The sequence below is a fragment of the Nycticebus coucang genome, chromosome 13 (assembly GCF_027406575.1).
Source record: "Nycticebus coucang isolate mNycCou1 chromosome 13, mNycCou1.pri, whole genome shotgun sequence".
In the NCBI taxonomy this organism is placed as follows: Eukaryota; Metazoa; Chordata; class Mammalia; order Primates; family Lorisidae; genus Nycticebus; species Nycticebus coucang.
The window spans coordinates 102,495,336-102,512,426 of NC_069792.1; the positions used below are offsets into that span (position 1 = coordinate 102,495,336).

Sequence of the window (17,091 nt, forward strand, 5' to 3'; positions counted from 1 at the left end):
CTGGCGGGCACCTATAATCCCAGCTACTGGAGGCTAAGGCAAGAGAACTGCTTAAGCCCAGGAGTTGGAGGTTGCTGTGAGCCGTGACGCTACAGCACTCTACCCAGGGTGACAGCTTGAGGATATCTCAAAAAAAAAAAAAACACCTTAAAGAAAAGAAATTAACAGGCAGCGCCTGTGGCTCAAAGGAGTAGGGCACCGGCCCCGTATGCCAGAGGTGGTAGGTTCAAACCCAGCCCTGGCCAAAAACTGCAAAAAAAAAAAAATTAAAGAACTCGGTGCATTAGGAAATACTATAAAAATAAGTTTATCTCCGCCCTGTAAGAAGCAGAAAGGCTCAACCCCTGGCCCTGAGTGCAATAGTGTGCAATGGGGCTGTGGGAACTGGTGCATATCTGACTCCAGGCGGCCCTGGGTGCAGGTGCTACCTTTTTTTTTTAATTACTTTTTTGTTGTTGTTGTTATTGCAGTTAGGCCAGGGCCAGGCTCACACCCACCACCCTTGGTATATGGGGCCGGCACCCTACTCACTGAGCTACAGGCGCTGCCCTACTTTTTCTTTTTTAAAATAATATACGTTGTTGTTTTTTTAAGGATGGGGGTCTCGCTTTTGCTCAGGCTGGTCTTGAACTCCTGAGCTCAGGCAATCCACCGCACCCGGCTCAGGCACTGCCATTACAGGCCGAGTACTCGTCCCAAGTCATGTGGCTGAGGACAGAGCCAGGCTCCCAACTGGCAGTTTGCCACGCTGGGGAGCTTCCTTTCAAAGCAGATGCAGGAGGAGCACCTACGAAATGAGAAAGGGGGGGACCTGAGCTCAGGGAAAATTGAGAGAAAAGGCCATAGCCACACAGCCTGCAGATAGCAGAAAGACCACAGCCCACCAGCGACTGGGAGGATGCGGCGAGGCTGAAGAGAGATGTCTCAATTGCCTAGTTCAGCGGTTCTCAACTTGTGGGTCGCAAGCCACAGGAAACTGTATTAAACGGTTATGGCATTAGGAAGGTTGAGAACCACTGGTCAGTTGGAGAAGATTAGACTTAAGTTAATCAAGAGATACTATAAAAACAAATGTCAAGTTTGACTGTGACTTGGAGCACTCCTCAAGGCTGTCAGGAGCAGGAGCGGGGAGGCCACTTTTGGGGGTACATGAACTCATTAGTGGAGTTGAAGACATGACAGATTCTGAGCAGCCCCAGGCAGGCCTGTGTGGCCTCCCCATGTGGTGGGCACTTCATCTCAGGCTCTGCACTTGGTCCTGGAGCGCCTAGTAAGGCCCTGGGCAGGGGGGAGGGGCTGGCCATGAGGTACTGCCCTCCTGATTTTCTAGCTCCTGTGCCCAGTCCTGAGTGGGGTTATGTGACATCGTCCTGGCTGTGGCTTCACTCCCTCTGTGCCCATTGTCCAGCCTCTCCCTGGCCCTTGCTGAGCTCCTGTCAACCTGCACCTAGTTGGGCCTGTGTCCTGGCTCCAGGCCCCACAGCCAGTGTTTCCTGGAGGTTCCACCTGGATGTCCACAGCCACACAGAGTGCAGCTTGCCACTTGCAGGCCTCTGCCTGCTCCCAGTTGCATCCCTTCTGTCATTACACAGGCCACACAAGTCACCCTTCTCAGGCACGGGTCCTGCCAGGCACAGCAGCCCTCAGAAAGCGTGTGGTGCACATCTGTCTGGGGTTGAGGGGACAGGGCACCTCCACTTTTGTGGCAGACTGCAGGGTGATGGGCGTTTTGTGGCAGACTGTGGCTGATGGGCGTTTGGGGAGGTTGGTACTTAACACTGGGCCCCTAGTATGGGGTAACAATATAGCAAGTACAAATTGGGTAACAACTCTCTCTCAGGTCAGAAGTCAGAGATGAGGAGGTTGGTATGGTCGGTTCCTTGCAGGGGCAGAGGGCGAGTACCTACCAGGCCGCTCCCGCCTGGGTCCCAATATCCCTGGCTTGTGGCTGTGTTCCTCCAACCTCCCCTCCACCACCACCCAGGCTTCCTTTTCTGTTAAGAACCCCAGTCCCCTGGGGTTTGAGGCTTGCCCTAATCTGCCATGATTGTGTCTTATTAGATCTGCAAAGGCTCTGCTTCCAAATAAGTTCTTCTCCTGGAAAGAACATGAATTGGGGGGGGGGGGGTGTGCTCTGTCCACCCTAGTGTAGCCCTGGGGCCCTGCGCCTGGCCAGTGTACCAGGGAGGCATCTTGCAGGCTGTATGGGGTTTCTAGAAGGGGCAGCCATGTAAGTGGTGTTGGGAGGCCGCTCACTGCTGGGGCTCGTTGCAGCCCTGCAGAGCTTCAGTGAGAGTGCCCTGGAGTACCTGGCCAACCTGGACCAAGCCCCAGACCCCACAGTCAGGAAGGACACCTTTGCCGCTGACATCTTCAGTGCCTATGACATTCTCTTCAACCACTGGCTGCAGAGTCGGGAAGCCAAGGTGTGTCCCTATGGCACTGCCCATCCCTCTAGGATCACAGCCCCTGGCCTTACATGGCTGCCCTCTCCCACCCCAGGCCTGGCCACCACTGTGGGGCTTCTGCTATTCTTCGCTTTGGGGGTTGCCATGGGGGGTTGCTGTTCTTCGCTTTAAACCAGGTAACCAGGGTGCTCCTCCCACAGAGGTGATTAGGAGATAGGCAGCCAGTACGAGAGGCAGTAGAAATTTCTTGGGCAGAGCCTCTCTACAGGTTGCACACAGTAACAGGCACAAGTGCATCCTGCTGTCCTTGGCGTATGTGACCCCAAGGCCCAGTGCTGCCTGGGATGGTGTGGAGTGTCTTCCATACACTGCTTTGGTCTGGCTGTGTCCCACTTGCCCTATCTGCAGTTCTGACCTCTGGTAAGGGGACATCCCTCACGCTTACCTGGGCTCATAGTGAAGGCCTCTGCCTGTCTCCCCACAGCTCCGGCTCGCTGTGATTGAAGCTCTGGGGCCCATGAGCCTCCTGCTGCCCAGTGAGAGGCTGGAGGAGCAACTCCCCAAGCTCCTGCCCGGGGTCCTCGCCCTCTACAAGAAGCATGCAGAGACCTTCTACGTGTCCAAGGTGTCTGCAGGTGGACAAGTCCACTCCCAGGCCCTGGGACCTTGCCCAGGCCTGGACCCTGAGGCGGGGAGCCCCAAGTGCTCTGTGAAGAATCGTGGTGGGTGGTGCTGGGTGGGGCATTCTGCTGAGGGAGTCCTCCATGGGGATCACTCTGCCCTGGATGGGCGCCTGGGGAGCTTGGACCTCTTGGTAAGCCACACCCCTAGCCTAGGGAGCCCCTTCTTGAGCCCTCCCCCAGATTCTAGGCGGGGAGGCAAGTCTGTGCCCTACTTCCCCGGGCTTCAGCTGGCCCCACAGTCTGTCTAGGGGCTGGAGGTGGGACTGATGGCCCTCTTCTCCCTGCCCCAAGCAGAGCCTGGGCCAGATCCTTGAGGCAGCCGTGAGTGTGGGCAGCCGCACGCTGGAGGGCCAGCTTGATGCCCTCTTGGCAGCTCTACATTCTCAGGTAGGCCCTGGGGGCAGCAGAGACAGGCAGGGGTGCTATGGGCTAGACTCTTTGGCATAAAGTTGCCTGAGGAGGGGCTCAGGGAGCTGGAGTTGGGGGGCAGTGTGGGCTGAGGAGGGTGTTCGGCATTCCCTCAACACCATGTGGTGCGGTTCTGTGGCCTGTTCTTGCCCTGCCCATCAGGGGCATGTGCAGATGACAGAGGAGCCCCTGGGATGGAGGTGGCAGGGGCGGGTGGCAAGAGGGTGGAGCATGGACCCCAGGTCTAGCCTGGCTGGAATGGCATCAGGGATGCTGGGGGGCTGGGTGAGGTAAGCAGGTTGTGAAGACTCTACTGGAAGACTGTCAGCCGGCATCCCCCCACCCTGGTCAGCTGAGCTGGGTGAGGGGCAGCGGGTTGTGAAGACTCTGCTGGAAGACTATCAGCCGGTATCCCCCCACCTCAGTCAGCTGAAGGAGCTTGGGGACAGTTGATGGATGCTGTGTGTGACTTTCTGGGTGGACAGAGGATGGGAGTGAGAAAGTGGGTCTGCTGCTCTGCCCCATTGCTTCACCCTACCCTCAGCAGGCCCCACCTTCCACCGGCCAGCCTGGACACTCCTGGCTGCACTGGGGATGCCTCTTGGTCCCAGAAGAGGGAAGTGGGGAGGGCAACAGCAGATATTAAAAATAATACAGGTATTATGAACAGTTATGTGGCAAACTTTTTAAAAAGTACATGAAATTAGATTCCTAGAAAAATTTAAAATGTCAAAATTGGTACTAGAATTGGAAAACTTAAATAAGAATAAACTAATAAAGAAATGGATAATATTCCAAGACCTTCCTTCCTTAAAACAAACCCAGGACCCAAAAGGTTTTAAGATTGAGAAACATTTGAGAAATAATCAGTTCCTGTCCTGTACAAGTTGATTTGGAAATGAGAAGAAGTTTTGAGTTGCTGTTTTGGGGAATCCTGGGGTAGTATAGAGACCTCCTACCTCCTTAACTGAGAGAGCTGGGAGACGAGGAGTGGCTAGGACAATTCCTGCGTTGTGGCGAGTTAGATGAGGTTTTTGGAGGTTACTTACTACATTTACTCGTGGGCAGCTGGAGAGCTTCTTCACTGGAGGCTCTTGTAAAATCCACATTCTGCACCACCATCACCACCCAACCCCGGGAGTGCTGCAGGTCCACAGCAAACATTTGCTTATTTCACAATGAGACAGTTCAGGCAGGCACAGTAGCATCATCATAGGCTATTGTACAACTCAGGTTTTTTGTTTCTGTTTTTAATTTGTAATTAATTTTTTATTTTTTGAGACAGAGACATAGCCCACAGCAACCTCAAACTTGGGTTCAAGAGATCCTCTTGCCTCAGCCTCCTGAGTAGCTGACTATAGGTGCCCAAAACAATGCCTGGCTAATTTCTCTATTTGTAGCAGAGACAGGGTCTCACTCTTGTTCAGGCTGGCCTTGAACTCCTGAACTCAGGCGATCCACCCACCTCAGCTTTCCAGAGTGCTGGGATTATCCACCTGTCTTGACTTTCCAGAGTGCTAGGATTACATGTGGGAGCCACTGTGCTCAGCTGTTTTCGTTTTGTTTTAGACAGGGTCTTACTCTGTTTTCTAGGTGAGAGTGCAGTGGTGTCATAGCTCACTGTGACCTCCCATTCCTGGGCTCAAGTGATGCTCCTGCCTCAGCCTCCCAAGTAGCGAGGACTATAGGCACCTACCAGGCTAATTTTTCTATTTTTAGTAGAGATGGGTCATACCCTTGCTCAGGGTGGTCTCTGAGCTCCTGTGCATGCAGCTCCATGTTATGTTAATGGTAGGATGAGTCCGACCAGGTGGGACTTCCCACTGCAGGTAACTGAAGGTACTACGGGACATCAGAGCAGCTCCTGAGCAGTCAGGGCAAATCCACGCTGCACTTCAGGGCAGGGAACTGCTGGCATCTCTCTGGGGTGTAGTTACCTTGGTACCTCCCAGTCCACTTAGTGACCATTCTACTGAGTGCCCCAGGCCGGCAGTGTGCTGCCCAGTGGTGGGAGCCACGCTTACCCCTTAGCTAATTCACTCTGGGAGGCTGCCCTTGATTACAAATCTAAGTCAGAACCACACAAGAAAAATGTAGTGTATACTTCTGAATACAGATGTGAAGATCTTGTATGAAATGACAGCTAACTGAACCCAGCACTGTACTTTTCACACCATCTCATAAAGAAGGGCTTAGCTAGAGAAATAGGCTTGCAGTAATAGCCCCAAGAAAAATATTGTCTGAGTTCACTTGATGCAGAAGAAACTTCTGATATCTTTTCTATTTAAAACTCTTTGCAAGTAGGATTGGAAAGGATCCCCCCTCCCTGGGCTGATAAAGTTTGTGCACCTAAACCCTTCGCCTACATCACCAACAGGAAGTGTTGGGTGCATTCCCCTTAAGGCCAGGATAGGAAGGGCCTCTGCCCTCACAATGGGTTTGTCCTGTGCCACTGTCTTCACTTAGCACTCAAGAGGCTGAGGCAAGAGGATCACTGAGCCTAGGTGGTGGAATCTGCATAGCTTTGCTGAGGCCCCTGCATCCCAGCCTGGGTGCCAGAGAGAGACCCTGTCTAAACACATACACACAAAAAAAACTGGTGAGTTGAGCAAGGGAGCTGTTTACAAAACCAACCTATGAATATCAATAGCATTTTTTTTTTTTACATCAGTATGACAACTAGAAAGTATGAACATGTCCCGTTTACAGCAGCCCCAGAAGCCTGCTATGCAGCATCTGGGGACAAGCTGGGAATGCCCAAGACCTTCATACAGAACAGGCTAATGGTTCTGAAACCTCACAGGGGCAGGAAAATGAGAGATGTGGCCCAGCATTACCTTTATAACACAGAGCAGCACAGATGTGTGTGAACTATAGAAACAATGAGAATGACTGTCCCTGAGGGGAACAGGCATGGAGCATGGGTTTGAAGGGGAAATGTCAGTGTACAAAGACTCAAGAAGGTGAAAAGGCAGAAAAATGTGTAAGTTCTTCTTTGGCTGTCCATTGGTGCGTTTTGTGCATTTTAGAATTTTTTTTCATCTTGATCTGTAGTCGTTCTGTAGCCTTGTATTATATACCTACAAATGCTTGTTCCTACCTTGTCCTTCATGTTTTAGTTGGGTTTTTTGCCATGTAAAATTGTTTCATTTTTACATGCTCATTTACCTCTTTTGTTACGATTCCAGTTTTGTTAAGCATAGAAAAGCCTGCTAAATTCCCTGATTATATTTCAAGTACTCTCCATTTCCCCTGTAATGTTATTATTTAATCCAACTGGAATGGATTTTAGGGAAGAAATGAGTGAGAATGCAACATAACTTTTCCAGATGTGCACCCATCTGCATTAGTTAACTACTGCTATGTAACCAGCCACCACAGGACTTAACCGCCTTGGACATTGATCTGCTCTCCCAGTCCCACTGGATCTGGAATTCAGGAGCAGCTCAGCTGAGCAGCTCTGACTCTGCCCCCAGGGAGCTGCAGTCTTATAGTGGGCTGGGGCTGTGTCATCTGCAGGCTCGAGTGGGGCTAGAGGACTCAATTCCAAGGGAGCTTATTCACATGGCTGGTGATCCGTAGCCTCAGTTCCTGCCACATGGACTCTACAGGGCTGCTTGAGTGTTCTTATGACATGGCAGCTGCAGAGTGAGTTGTCTGAGGAAACAGGCAGCGTTTTTTACTATTGGATTTGGTCTTTACAATTGAAATGACAAGGAACCACATCAGAGCCCAGGGACCAGCATCTCCATCCCACGCTGCTTCCTGGCAGTTCTCAGAACCAGGAGTCCAGGATGGGGTGGAGCCCTTGGTTCTGGAGCCTTTTCTTGGTGCTTTGGAGCCCTTTTTTAGGCCACGCTGGTGTCTTTTGCTGTGATACCAAGGAGGCACATGGTACCTGGAATGTCACGTGAGGGTCTGTGGAGACCAGAGACACATCTGCTAGCAGCCTTGGTTTTTACTTTACTTTTTACCAATACAACTTAAAAAAAATTTTTTTTTTGAGTAAATGAACTCTAGATATTTTGGTTTTTAGTACTTTATGTTATATATTCTAGAGATTAGTGATGCCCAGCCTGTGACCCAGACATGCATGCCCAGGGGCCAAGAGACTGTCTCCTTTCTCATACACAAGTGTCCCTGGGGAATGTCCTCTCCCAGCTGCTGGGAGGGTGGGTGTGGAAGGCAGCTTTTCCCTGGAGACTTGAGGGCCAGTTGATGTCTCCGTCCCTCTCCTACTGCGGAGGGATTGGGCTGGTCCCTGAAGCACCTCTGATCACCTGGGGCAAGAGTAGCCTATAGCCAGGGCCTGGCTGGCCCCATGCCGGGCTGAGAATGGGCTGGACGGTGGCCTACGCCTAGACCTCTCCTCCAAGATGCTGCTTGGGACCAGCATCTTTAGCAGACACAAGTGCTTCCTTCCACCTAGCTGGGCCCCAGGGTGGCAGTGCTATCCATAACCCCTGCCCTCTGTTCCCTGGAGCAGATCTGTGTGCCTGTGGAGTCCTTGAGCCCCCTGGTGATGAGCAACCAGAAGGAGGTGCTGCGCTGCTTCACTGTGCTGGGTGAGCCACGGAGCGGGCTGCAGGGTGTGTGGGTAGGGGCTGGGCTGAGGTGTCTCTCTGCCCACCTCTGCCTGGCCCTGCCTGGGATCTAATTTCCAGGCAGGAGTGTGTCTGCCCAGTCCACACCCTGGCAGGGCCTGCTCCCCTGCCCTGTCTGCCCTGGAGTATGGCTGTGGCCCTGCTCACCCAGTCTGGTCCTGTGTGACCCTGCCAGTAGGGGCCGTGGCACCTGGACCATTGGGTCCTAGTCTACCGGAGCTGTCCTCATACCCTGCACTGGCCACAGTCGGCAGTCCCAAAGGGCATGAGCACGGAGGGAGGGGCCTGCACCCAGGACTCTCACACTGCTTGGGCCAGCAGCATTTGTACTGCTGGGAGCTGATCAGAAGGGGAACACTGGGGCCTCCCAGACCTGTGCAGTATCTGCCTTCACAGGTGTGAGCCACCGCGCATGGCCTTCTCCCCTAGCTTTAGACTAGCCTGGAGCCAAGAGGGTCAGGAGGACCTCCTGTGGTCCCTACATGCCTGAGGAGCTGGACTGAGTGCCCAGATCCAAGTGGCCAAGCATCAGTGCCTCCACCTGCCCTGTGTGATGCCCAGCCTCCTGGGTCCCTCACCTGAGGCCCCAGATAAGCCATCAGGGCCCTGCTGAGCCGTCAGGCAGCCCTGGCTTCTCACAACATACACAATGATTCTTCACTCTCCCCTGTGTGCTAGAAAGCACGTGGGCACTCCAGGTGTGAGATGGGCACGGTGGCACAACCACCTCCGGAATTGCAGGCACAGGCCTGGCGTGTGGATGGGCACCTATGCACAGAGCCTGATGGGTGTGTGTTGCTCTGCAGCCCGCAATGCGCCTAGCCGCCTCCTGGCCTTCCTGCTGCCCAGGCTGGACACCAGCAATGAGAGACTCCGCGTGGGCACCCTGCAGATTCTGAAGCACACCATCAACTCAGCTGGTGAGTGCCCCCGTGCCCGCCAGGCCAGCTGGGTCCACCTGAACCTTGTGCCTGGGAAAAGCAGTTATGGTCCATCCTTAGTAGAAAAGTAGTATCCTGGGTGGTGCCTGTGCCTCAAGGAGTAGGGCACCGGCCTCATACACCAGAGGTGGTGGGTTCAAACCCGACCTGGCCAAAAACTGCAAAAAAAAAAAAAAAAAAGTGGGCGGCGCCTGTGGCTCAAGGAGTAGGGTGCCGGTCCCATATGCTGGAGGTGGCAGGTTCAAACCTAGCCCCGGCCAAAAAAAAAAAAAAAAGTAGCATCCTGCTTTTTTTTTTTTTTTTTTTTGAGACAGAGTCTTCCTTTGTCACCCTCGGTAGAGTGCTATGCCATCACAGTTCACAGCAACCTCAAACTCTTGGGCTCAAGCACTTCTCTTGCCTCAGCCTCCCAAGTAGCTGGGACTACAGGCGCCTGCCACAACAGCCGGCTATTTTTAGAGACTGGGTCTTGCACTTGCTCAAGCTGGTCTCTAACTTGTGAGCTCAGGCAATCCACCCACCTCATCCTCCCATTGTGGCCTCCTGTAATCCTAGCACTCTGTACCCCTGTGCCCGGCCCTAGCATCCTGCTTTGAATTCTTGTAAACATTTTCTCAATTTTTTTTTTTGTAAAAATTCCAAGCTTTAAAAAAGTTTTTAATTTGTGTATATTCCTGAGGTCCAAGTATAGTTCGACTATGCCAACGGGCTGCACAGTGAGGAGTAGAGCCTCCCATGCTCCCAGACTGAGGCAGCTCACACCCCACGCCCAGCACCCTCTATGCCCCCTCTGCCACCTTCCCAGTCACCAGTGTCCATGCTGTGCTCAGTTTCCACGTGCACATTACAGACTTTATAGAAGTGAGAAGAGTAGTGCCCATTGGCTGTCACAAGAAGTTGATGGCTGTCACCTGCTTAGACAGCTGGCATGAGACAGCCCCGTGTGCCCATGAGTGCCCTCCAGGCCTGTGCTCCCCATGTGAGCACACTGCCAGGGCACTCGGAGCTGCACAGTTCTGTTGTCACAGGGTGACTGGCTGGTGGCCCCTCATGGGAGACCTTATCAGGGGTGTATTGTGGTTTAGGTTAGTTGTTTGCTAGGTTTGTTTGACCACAGAGAGTCCTTTTCTTTAAGGGATTGAAATCAGTTGTTTTGTAGAATGTCCCTTGGCTTAAAAAAAAAATAACATCTTTCCCATATGAGTTTGTGGTTTTTGGTGTCCCTGTTACGGGTCTGTTCCCAGTGGCTGTGGATGTGTGAGGCCTGCGGCCTGCGTGTGCAGCCTGTCTGCTCAGGAGGCGGCCACTCTTTCAGTGGAATCGAAGCAAACAGGCAATATGTGATAGAGACCACACGTAGCCTGCTATATAGAGGGTGCCAAAAAAAGGTATATGTGTTTTAAGAAAGGAAAAAACTTGGTTTTTTACCTGAGTATTAAAATTGTAATACTCAATATATACTGATAACAAAAGATGAACACAAGTCATGTTTGACTTCTGTAATTACAAGAGATGCTCAGAGTGGTGATAACCAGTGTCCAGACACCTCTGCGGCCAGCAGTGCTGACCAGGTGTCCACGTGCATCGCTGTGTGTGCTGCTTCAGGTTATTCCACAGGCGCCCTTGTTTTCTACACCCTGGAAGGTCCCCACAGGTAGAAGTCAAGGGGTGTTAAATCAGGAGATCGTGGAGGAAACTCAACCATTCTACCCATTGTTCTGGCAAATTGCCATCGAGGTGGCTCTCAAGTCTTGGTGCCTGTAATAATTTTGGGGTGAAAACTTCCCATTTTGGGCGGCGCCTGTGGCTCAGTGAGTAGGGCGCCGGCCCCATATGCCGAGGGTGGCGGGTTCAAACCCAGCCCCGGCCAAACTGCAACCAAAAAATAGCCGGGCGTTGTGGCGGGCGCCTGTAGTCCCAGCTGCTCGGGAGGCTGAGGCAAGAGAATCGCGTAAGCCCAAGAGTTAAGAGGTTGCTGTGAGCCGTGTGACGCCACGGCACTCTACCTGAGGGCGGTACAGTGAGACTCTGTCTCTACAAAAAAAAAAAAAAACAAAAAAAAAAAAACTTCCCATTTTGCTGTTCTGAGAATGTGCTGTGTGTTCGTCTCATGCACATTATTCGGCAAACTCACTGGTGAGCATGGGAGCCGCTCCATACCACAGAAGCAGCAGGACTAGCCTGTGCAAGGTCTCTGGGCCTCCCTGTGCATTATGCATGCCACACCAGGCATTGCACACTCAACACAGTTGCACGCAGTTGTCGGGTATTTTGGAGGCCCTGCTGCATGCTCAGACCCCCTCTGTCACTGTGCTTCCATGATGTTCTCAAATTGCAATCACTTCCAACTGTTTTTTTTTTTTTTCTTTTTTTTTTTGAGACAGAGTCTCAGTCAGTCCATCACCCTTGGTAGAGTGCCGTGGCATCACATAGCTCACAGCAACCTCCAACTCCTGGGCTTAGGAGATTCTCTTGTCTCAGCCTCCCAAGTAGCTGGAATTACAGGCGCCTGCCACAACACCCGGCTATTTTTTTGTTGCAATTTGGCCGGGGCTGGGTTTGAACCTGCCACCCTCCGTATATGGGGCCAGCGCCCTACCCACTGAGCCACAGGCACCACCCTGGTTTGTTTGTTTGTTTGTTTGTTTGTTTTTAAGAGACAAGAGTTTCACTTTGTCGCCCTCGGTAGAGTGCTGTGGTGTCACAGCTCACAGCAACCTCAGACTTCTGGGCTTAAGTGATTCTCTTGCCTCAGCCTCCCAAGTAGCTGGGACTTCAGGCAGTGCCCCCCATAACACCCAGCTAGTTTTTCTATTTTTAGTAGAGAGTGGGTCTCACTCTTGCTCAGGCTGGCTTGTTAGCTTTTCAATACAGTAAAATGATGTCATTTGGGAAAAAAGATCTTTTGTCCCTACAGGGGCATGGGTGTGTCCTGCGTGTGCCCTCCCACTTCCCAGACGGGTCTACCTGAGGCTGGGCCCAGCATGTGGCCTTGTGCTCCAGGTGCTGGGCAGCTGGCCTCAGCAGGAAGGCTGATCTCTCTCTGTTTCTGCAGCTGCTCAGATGGAAGCTCAGAAGCCTTTCATTCTCTCTTCCATGCGGCTCCCTCTCCTGGACCCCAACCCTCAGGTGAGCCAGACAGGTGCACCCTCCAGCACGAGCAGCCACGTAGTGCTGTGTACTGCTAAGTATGTGCTGCTGGCACTCTGCCCTGGCTGCTCTTGGGGTAGTTGGCCTGGTGTGCAGGTGGGGAGCGGTCCCTAAGACTCACCCAGGCCCCAGTCTCAAGTCCAGGTAGCTTCCCAGAACCGCCATTTAGAAATTCACTGAAGGACCAGTGGGGCCCATGAGAGCTGTGCACTCACAGCCGTGGCTGATTATAGGGCACAGGCGCAAAGCAAAATCAGCCCAGGTCCGCGGTGCTTGGGGTAGAGCCTCTGGGTGTTCCCCCACTGGGGCTACCAGCCCTGGTTGTGGGTATCAGCATGCACGGCGCCTGCATCTTCCCTGGGGCTCTGTCTGTGGATCTGGCCAGCCTTCCACACGGCTGAGCTGTCTCCAGCCCCTCTGGAGGTGCAGCAGAGGCCACATGGCCCAAAGCCCCCACTGAGATCACAGGGTTAGGCCACCGGGTGTGGCCCGAGGTCCCCAGGTAGACAAGGATGTTCTTATCCGGCAGAACATTCTGGGCCGTAGTGATGACCTCGCAGGTGCTGAGGGCAGAGGCTGGGCCCCTCACTGGGCAAGGGGGGTCCTTACCTCTACCGTAGGTTAGCCAGGGGCTTGCTGGCTCTTTCTGGGGCCTGTCCCAGCCTTTGTGCTGGTCCTGGGGCTTGGGGACCTTCTGTGAGAGTTTCTTGTTTATTTAGAAGCTACTGAAATGGACCCAACTTACATCTATTGCAGGGTCCTCTACACAGCCCACAAACCCCTTCTCTTATCAGGGATGTTCTCCCTGACAAGCCCAGTTGGGTCTTACAGCTCCTCCCAAGGGCCCAGCTGTGTGACAGCTGACACACCAAGCGGTTTGCCCCTCCTTCAGATCCATCTGTTCCCCCAATAGCCACTCTAGACACACATGTGTTGTTGAGAGGACATGGACAGGGTCTGGGGAGTGATGTCTGACCTGAGGTCAGCAGCAGCAGCAGTGTCACTGCAGGGGAGGAAGTTCCCAAAGAAGATGCAGCATGGGGCCAGGGGCAGGGCCAGCACCTATATGGGGGAAGGGGTGGCTGTTTTTAGTCACATTGGACTGGCCATGCTTCTTAGGGCCAGGCGGAGATACTGTGCAAGGCCATTCACATGGTACAGAGCTTCCTGGGCTGTTGGCGCAATAGGCTGTCACCTAGAGGGGCAGGCAGCCAGGGTGGCAGCACTTCCCAGGGGGGATTGGGGGCCACACAGGAGCTGGCAGGGAGTCGGGGAGAGGGAGACCGGGAGGTACAGCAGCCAGCATCAGGAGGCTGGGCACGGCGGCTTTACTGCGGGGCCTTCAGCACAGCTGCCCTCATAGAGTTGGCGTGAAGCTGGATGGAAGTGGACGAAGGAAGGGACTAGTAAATAGAGAAGGTTTCTTTCTTTCTTTTTTTTTTTTTTTAGAGACAGAATCTCACTTTATCACCCTTGGTCTCAGAGTGCCATGGCCTCACAGCTCACAGCAACCTCCAGCTCCTGGGTTTAGGCGATTCTCTTGCCTCAGCCTCCGGAGTAGCTGAGACACAGGCACCCGCCACAACACCCGGCTATTTTTTTGTTGCAGTTTGGCCGGGGCTGGGTTTGAACCTGCCAGCCTCAGTATATGGGGCTGTGGCGCCTTACTCACTGAGCCACAGGCGCTAATCGAATAGAAGAGGTTTCTAAGGGCCCAGCAGTGAGCGTTGGGGAGAGGTGGGAGGTATTAGGGTAATGGGAGGAAAATAGGCCCCTATAGACTTGAGCACACCCACAAGGTCTGTTGTCAGGAGCTAGAATAGCCCCCATGAAGCCGAGGGCCTAAGAACACAGGTGCAGATACAGGTGCAAGTGTAGGTGAAGGGTATGGGCCTAGTGGGTGGAGTTCTGCCTGCACTGGCCTGGGGTGGTGGTCTCCATCTGTGGCCTCTTTCTGACCTGTCCTTGGTTCTGGCAGGTGAAGCGGGCTGTGGTGCAGGTGATCAGTGCCATGGCGCACCACGGCTACCTGGAACAGCCCGGAGGTGAGGTGATGGTCGAGTACTTGGTGCAGCAGTGCGCACTGCCTCCTGAGCAGGAGGTAAGGGCTGCACCCCACCTGGCTCTGAGCCACATCACACTGGCTTCTGTCAGGCCCGTGTCATAGGTTCAATACGTGGGCCTACATCTGCATGTAGAGGCTGCCTGTGGCCTCTGAGAGGGTCTCTGCACCACCCCCCACAGCCACTCTGCAGCTCCCACACTTCAGCACACAGAAGCAGAGGATAGAGATTTGCCTTTCTTTGGGGATTTTTAATTTTAAAAGCTTCTAAACATATGCCAATTTCTTCTTGAAGGAGAGTGAGGTAGAACAGAGCAAGAATAAGCCACAAGGTGCTGGTGCCCCTCTGGCCCTGGGCCTGGCTTCTTCCAGTCAGTGGAGCCCACCTGTCTGCAGAGATAGCTCAGAACAGAGACATGGCTCCATGTGCTCCTGTGCTGCCCATCACTGTGCTGCCAAGTGGCATGTCTGCATTTGTCTTGCTGCAGTGGAGTGCAGAGGTCTGGGTGGGTGTGCTGTGACTCTGCCCCTCCCAAGAGTGCAGGCCCTTGGCCAGGAGGCTCTGGCTGCCCCTGTCGTATTCTCAGGAGGTCCACTTACCAGTGACATCTTCAGGGCAGCATCATGTGTCATTAAAACTGGAGAGAGCCAGGATTAGCCTGTTCTAGTCTATTGATACTAAATATTTTAGATTTAAAGATTTATTTTAATGTTAGAATTGAAAGCAGGGTCTTAAAGAGCTATTTGTACACCCATGTTAATAGCAACCCATGTCAAGCATCTCAAATGTCCAAAGAGTAATTAGTGGGTGCACAAAATGTGGTGTGTGCTATTCATCCTTGAATTGGGTAGGCATTCTGACACATGCTCCAGCATGGCAAGTGTGGAGGGCACTGTGGTGAGCAAGGTAAGCCAGTCACAAAAAGACAAATGCTGTGAGACCCCACTGTGTGAAGTCCCTAAAGTGGTGAAATTCAGAGAGAGAGAGAAGGTAGACAGGGCTGGGAGAGGAGGGAATCATGAGCTTGTGTTTAAAGGGGACAGAGTTTGTTTGGGAACATGGAAAAGTTCTGGAGACAGGCGATGGTGCCAGTTGCACGGGGTGTGAATGTGGTCAGTGCCACCATACCGCACACTTTAAAATGGCTAAAGTGGGCCAGCCACAATGGCTCAGGCCTGTAATCCCAACACTTTGGGAGGCTGAGGCAGGTGGATTGCTTGAGCTTAGGAGTTCGAGACCAGCCTGTGCAAGAGCGAGACCCTGCCTCTTAAAAATAGCCGGGCATAGGGCGGCGCCTGTGGCTCAAGGAGTAGGGCGTCGGTCCCATATGCCGGAGGTGGTGGGTTCAAACCCAGCCCTAGCCAAAAACCACAAAAAAAAAAAAAAAAAAATAGCCGGGCATTATGGCTAGCACCTGTAGTTTCAGCTACTTGGGAGGCTGAGACAGGAGAATTGCTTGAGCCCAAGAGTTTGAGGTTGCTGTGAGCTGTGATACCATGGCAATCAGCCGAGGGCAACAAAGTGAGACTCTGTCTCTTAATAAATAAATAAATAAAATGGCTAAAGTGGTAATTATATGTGTATTTTGTCACAATTAAGAAATTTAAAAAGCCAAGTCCCCAGAGGCAGGCTAGGGTTGCCCTTTCTTGCACCATCTGCCCTTTCACGTAAGGCCAGCACCACCCTGCCTGGATCACTTGTAGCTTCACAGTAAATTTTGAAATTGGGAAGTGTAAGTCCTCCAACTTTATCCTTTTCTTTTCCTTTTTTTTTTTTCTTGAGGCAGAGTCTCACTATGTCACCCTTGGTAGAGTGCTGTGGTGTCACAGCTCACAGCAACCTCAAACTCTTAGGCTTAAGCAATTCTCTTGCTTCAGCCTCCCAAGTAGCTGGGACTACAGGCGCCTGTCACATGCCTGGCTGTTTTTTCTTTTTTTTGTTCTTGTTGTTGCAGTTGTCATTGTTGTGTAGCTGGCCCAGGCCAGGTTCGAACCCACCAGCCTCGGTGCATGTGGCCTGTGCCATAACCACTCTGCTATGGGTGCCAAGCCTTCCTCCAACTTTGTTCTTTTTCAAGATTGTTTTGGCCATTCTGAGTCCCTTGAATTTCCATATGAATTTATCATAGGCTCAGTTTGTCAGTTTCTACAAAGTCAGCTGGAGTTTTGATATGAATTACATTAAATCAGCATATCCATTTGAGGAGTATTTCCATATTAATACTATTATGTCTTGCCTAATTGCCTGGCAAGAACCTCCCGTACAGTGTTGAATATTAAGGTTTTTTGCTTTTTTTTTTTTTTACAGTTTAATGTATTTTTTTAAGTTTTATTTTATTTTATTTTATTTGCAGTTTTTTGGCTGGGGTCGGGTTTGAACCCACCACCTCTGGTATATGGGTCTACGCCCTACTCCTTAAGCCCCAGGCACCTCCCGGTTTAATGTATTTTAATAGCAAACTTACAGGAACAGCACAGAAGACAGACAACATTAAAAACATATACTTGCATGTAGGACAAATCAGTTAGAAAAGTATAGTGAATGGATGGAATCTGCTGTATGATAAAAATGCTACAAACACCATTTAGTTGCTGTCAATAAGAAGTTTACTTGTTTTAAAAAAAATCCAAATGCTGGCATTGTCCAGAAAAATTTAACAGGTTTATTTATAATTGTTATAAAGTTGAACTGCTGAAACTTGTTCACTGAAACATTTTGACTTACATTAATGCTGCACATCTCTGCATTTTGTATTAAAAATTCACACACAGGGCGGCACCTGTGGCTCAAGGAGTAGGGCGCCGGTCCCATATGCCGGAGGTGGCGGGTTCAAA

General features: G+C 52.0%; 1 protein-coding gene across 20 annotated transcripts in view; it reads left to right on the plus strand.

Moving 5' to 3' along the window:
* Nucleotides 1-17,091, plus strand: part of MROH1 (maestro heat like repeat family member 1) — a 72,906-nt gene that overhangs the window by 26,356 nt on the left and 29,459 nt on the right. For 17 of the 20 annotated variants that reach the window (XM_053558293.1, XM_053558302.1, XM_053558285.1 and 14 more), the window contains 7 exons: nucleotides 2,275-2,426; nucleotides 2,893-3,033; nucleotides 3,383-3,478; nucleotides 7,986-8,064; nucleotides 8,910-9,023; nucleotides 12,100-12,173; nucleotides 14,173-14,295. In XM_053558293.1, the coding sequence (XP_053414268.1) occupies nucleotides 2,275-2,426; nucleotides 2,893-3,033; nucleotides 3,383-3,478; nucleotides 7,986-8,064; nucleotides 8,910-9,023; nucleotides 12,100-12,173; nucleotides 14,173-14,295 (779 nt within the window). Of the gene's footprint in view, nucleotides 1-2,274; nucleotides 2,427-2,892; nucleotides 3,044-3,382; nucleotides 3,479-7,985; nucleotides 8,065-8,909; nucleotides 9,024-12,099; nucleotides 12,174-14,172; nucleotides 14,296-17,091 lie in introns of those variants that run through there. The other 3 variants (XM_053558296.1, XM_053558298.1, XM_053558303.1) reach the window with 2 other exon arrangements.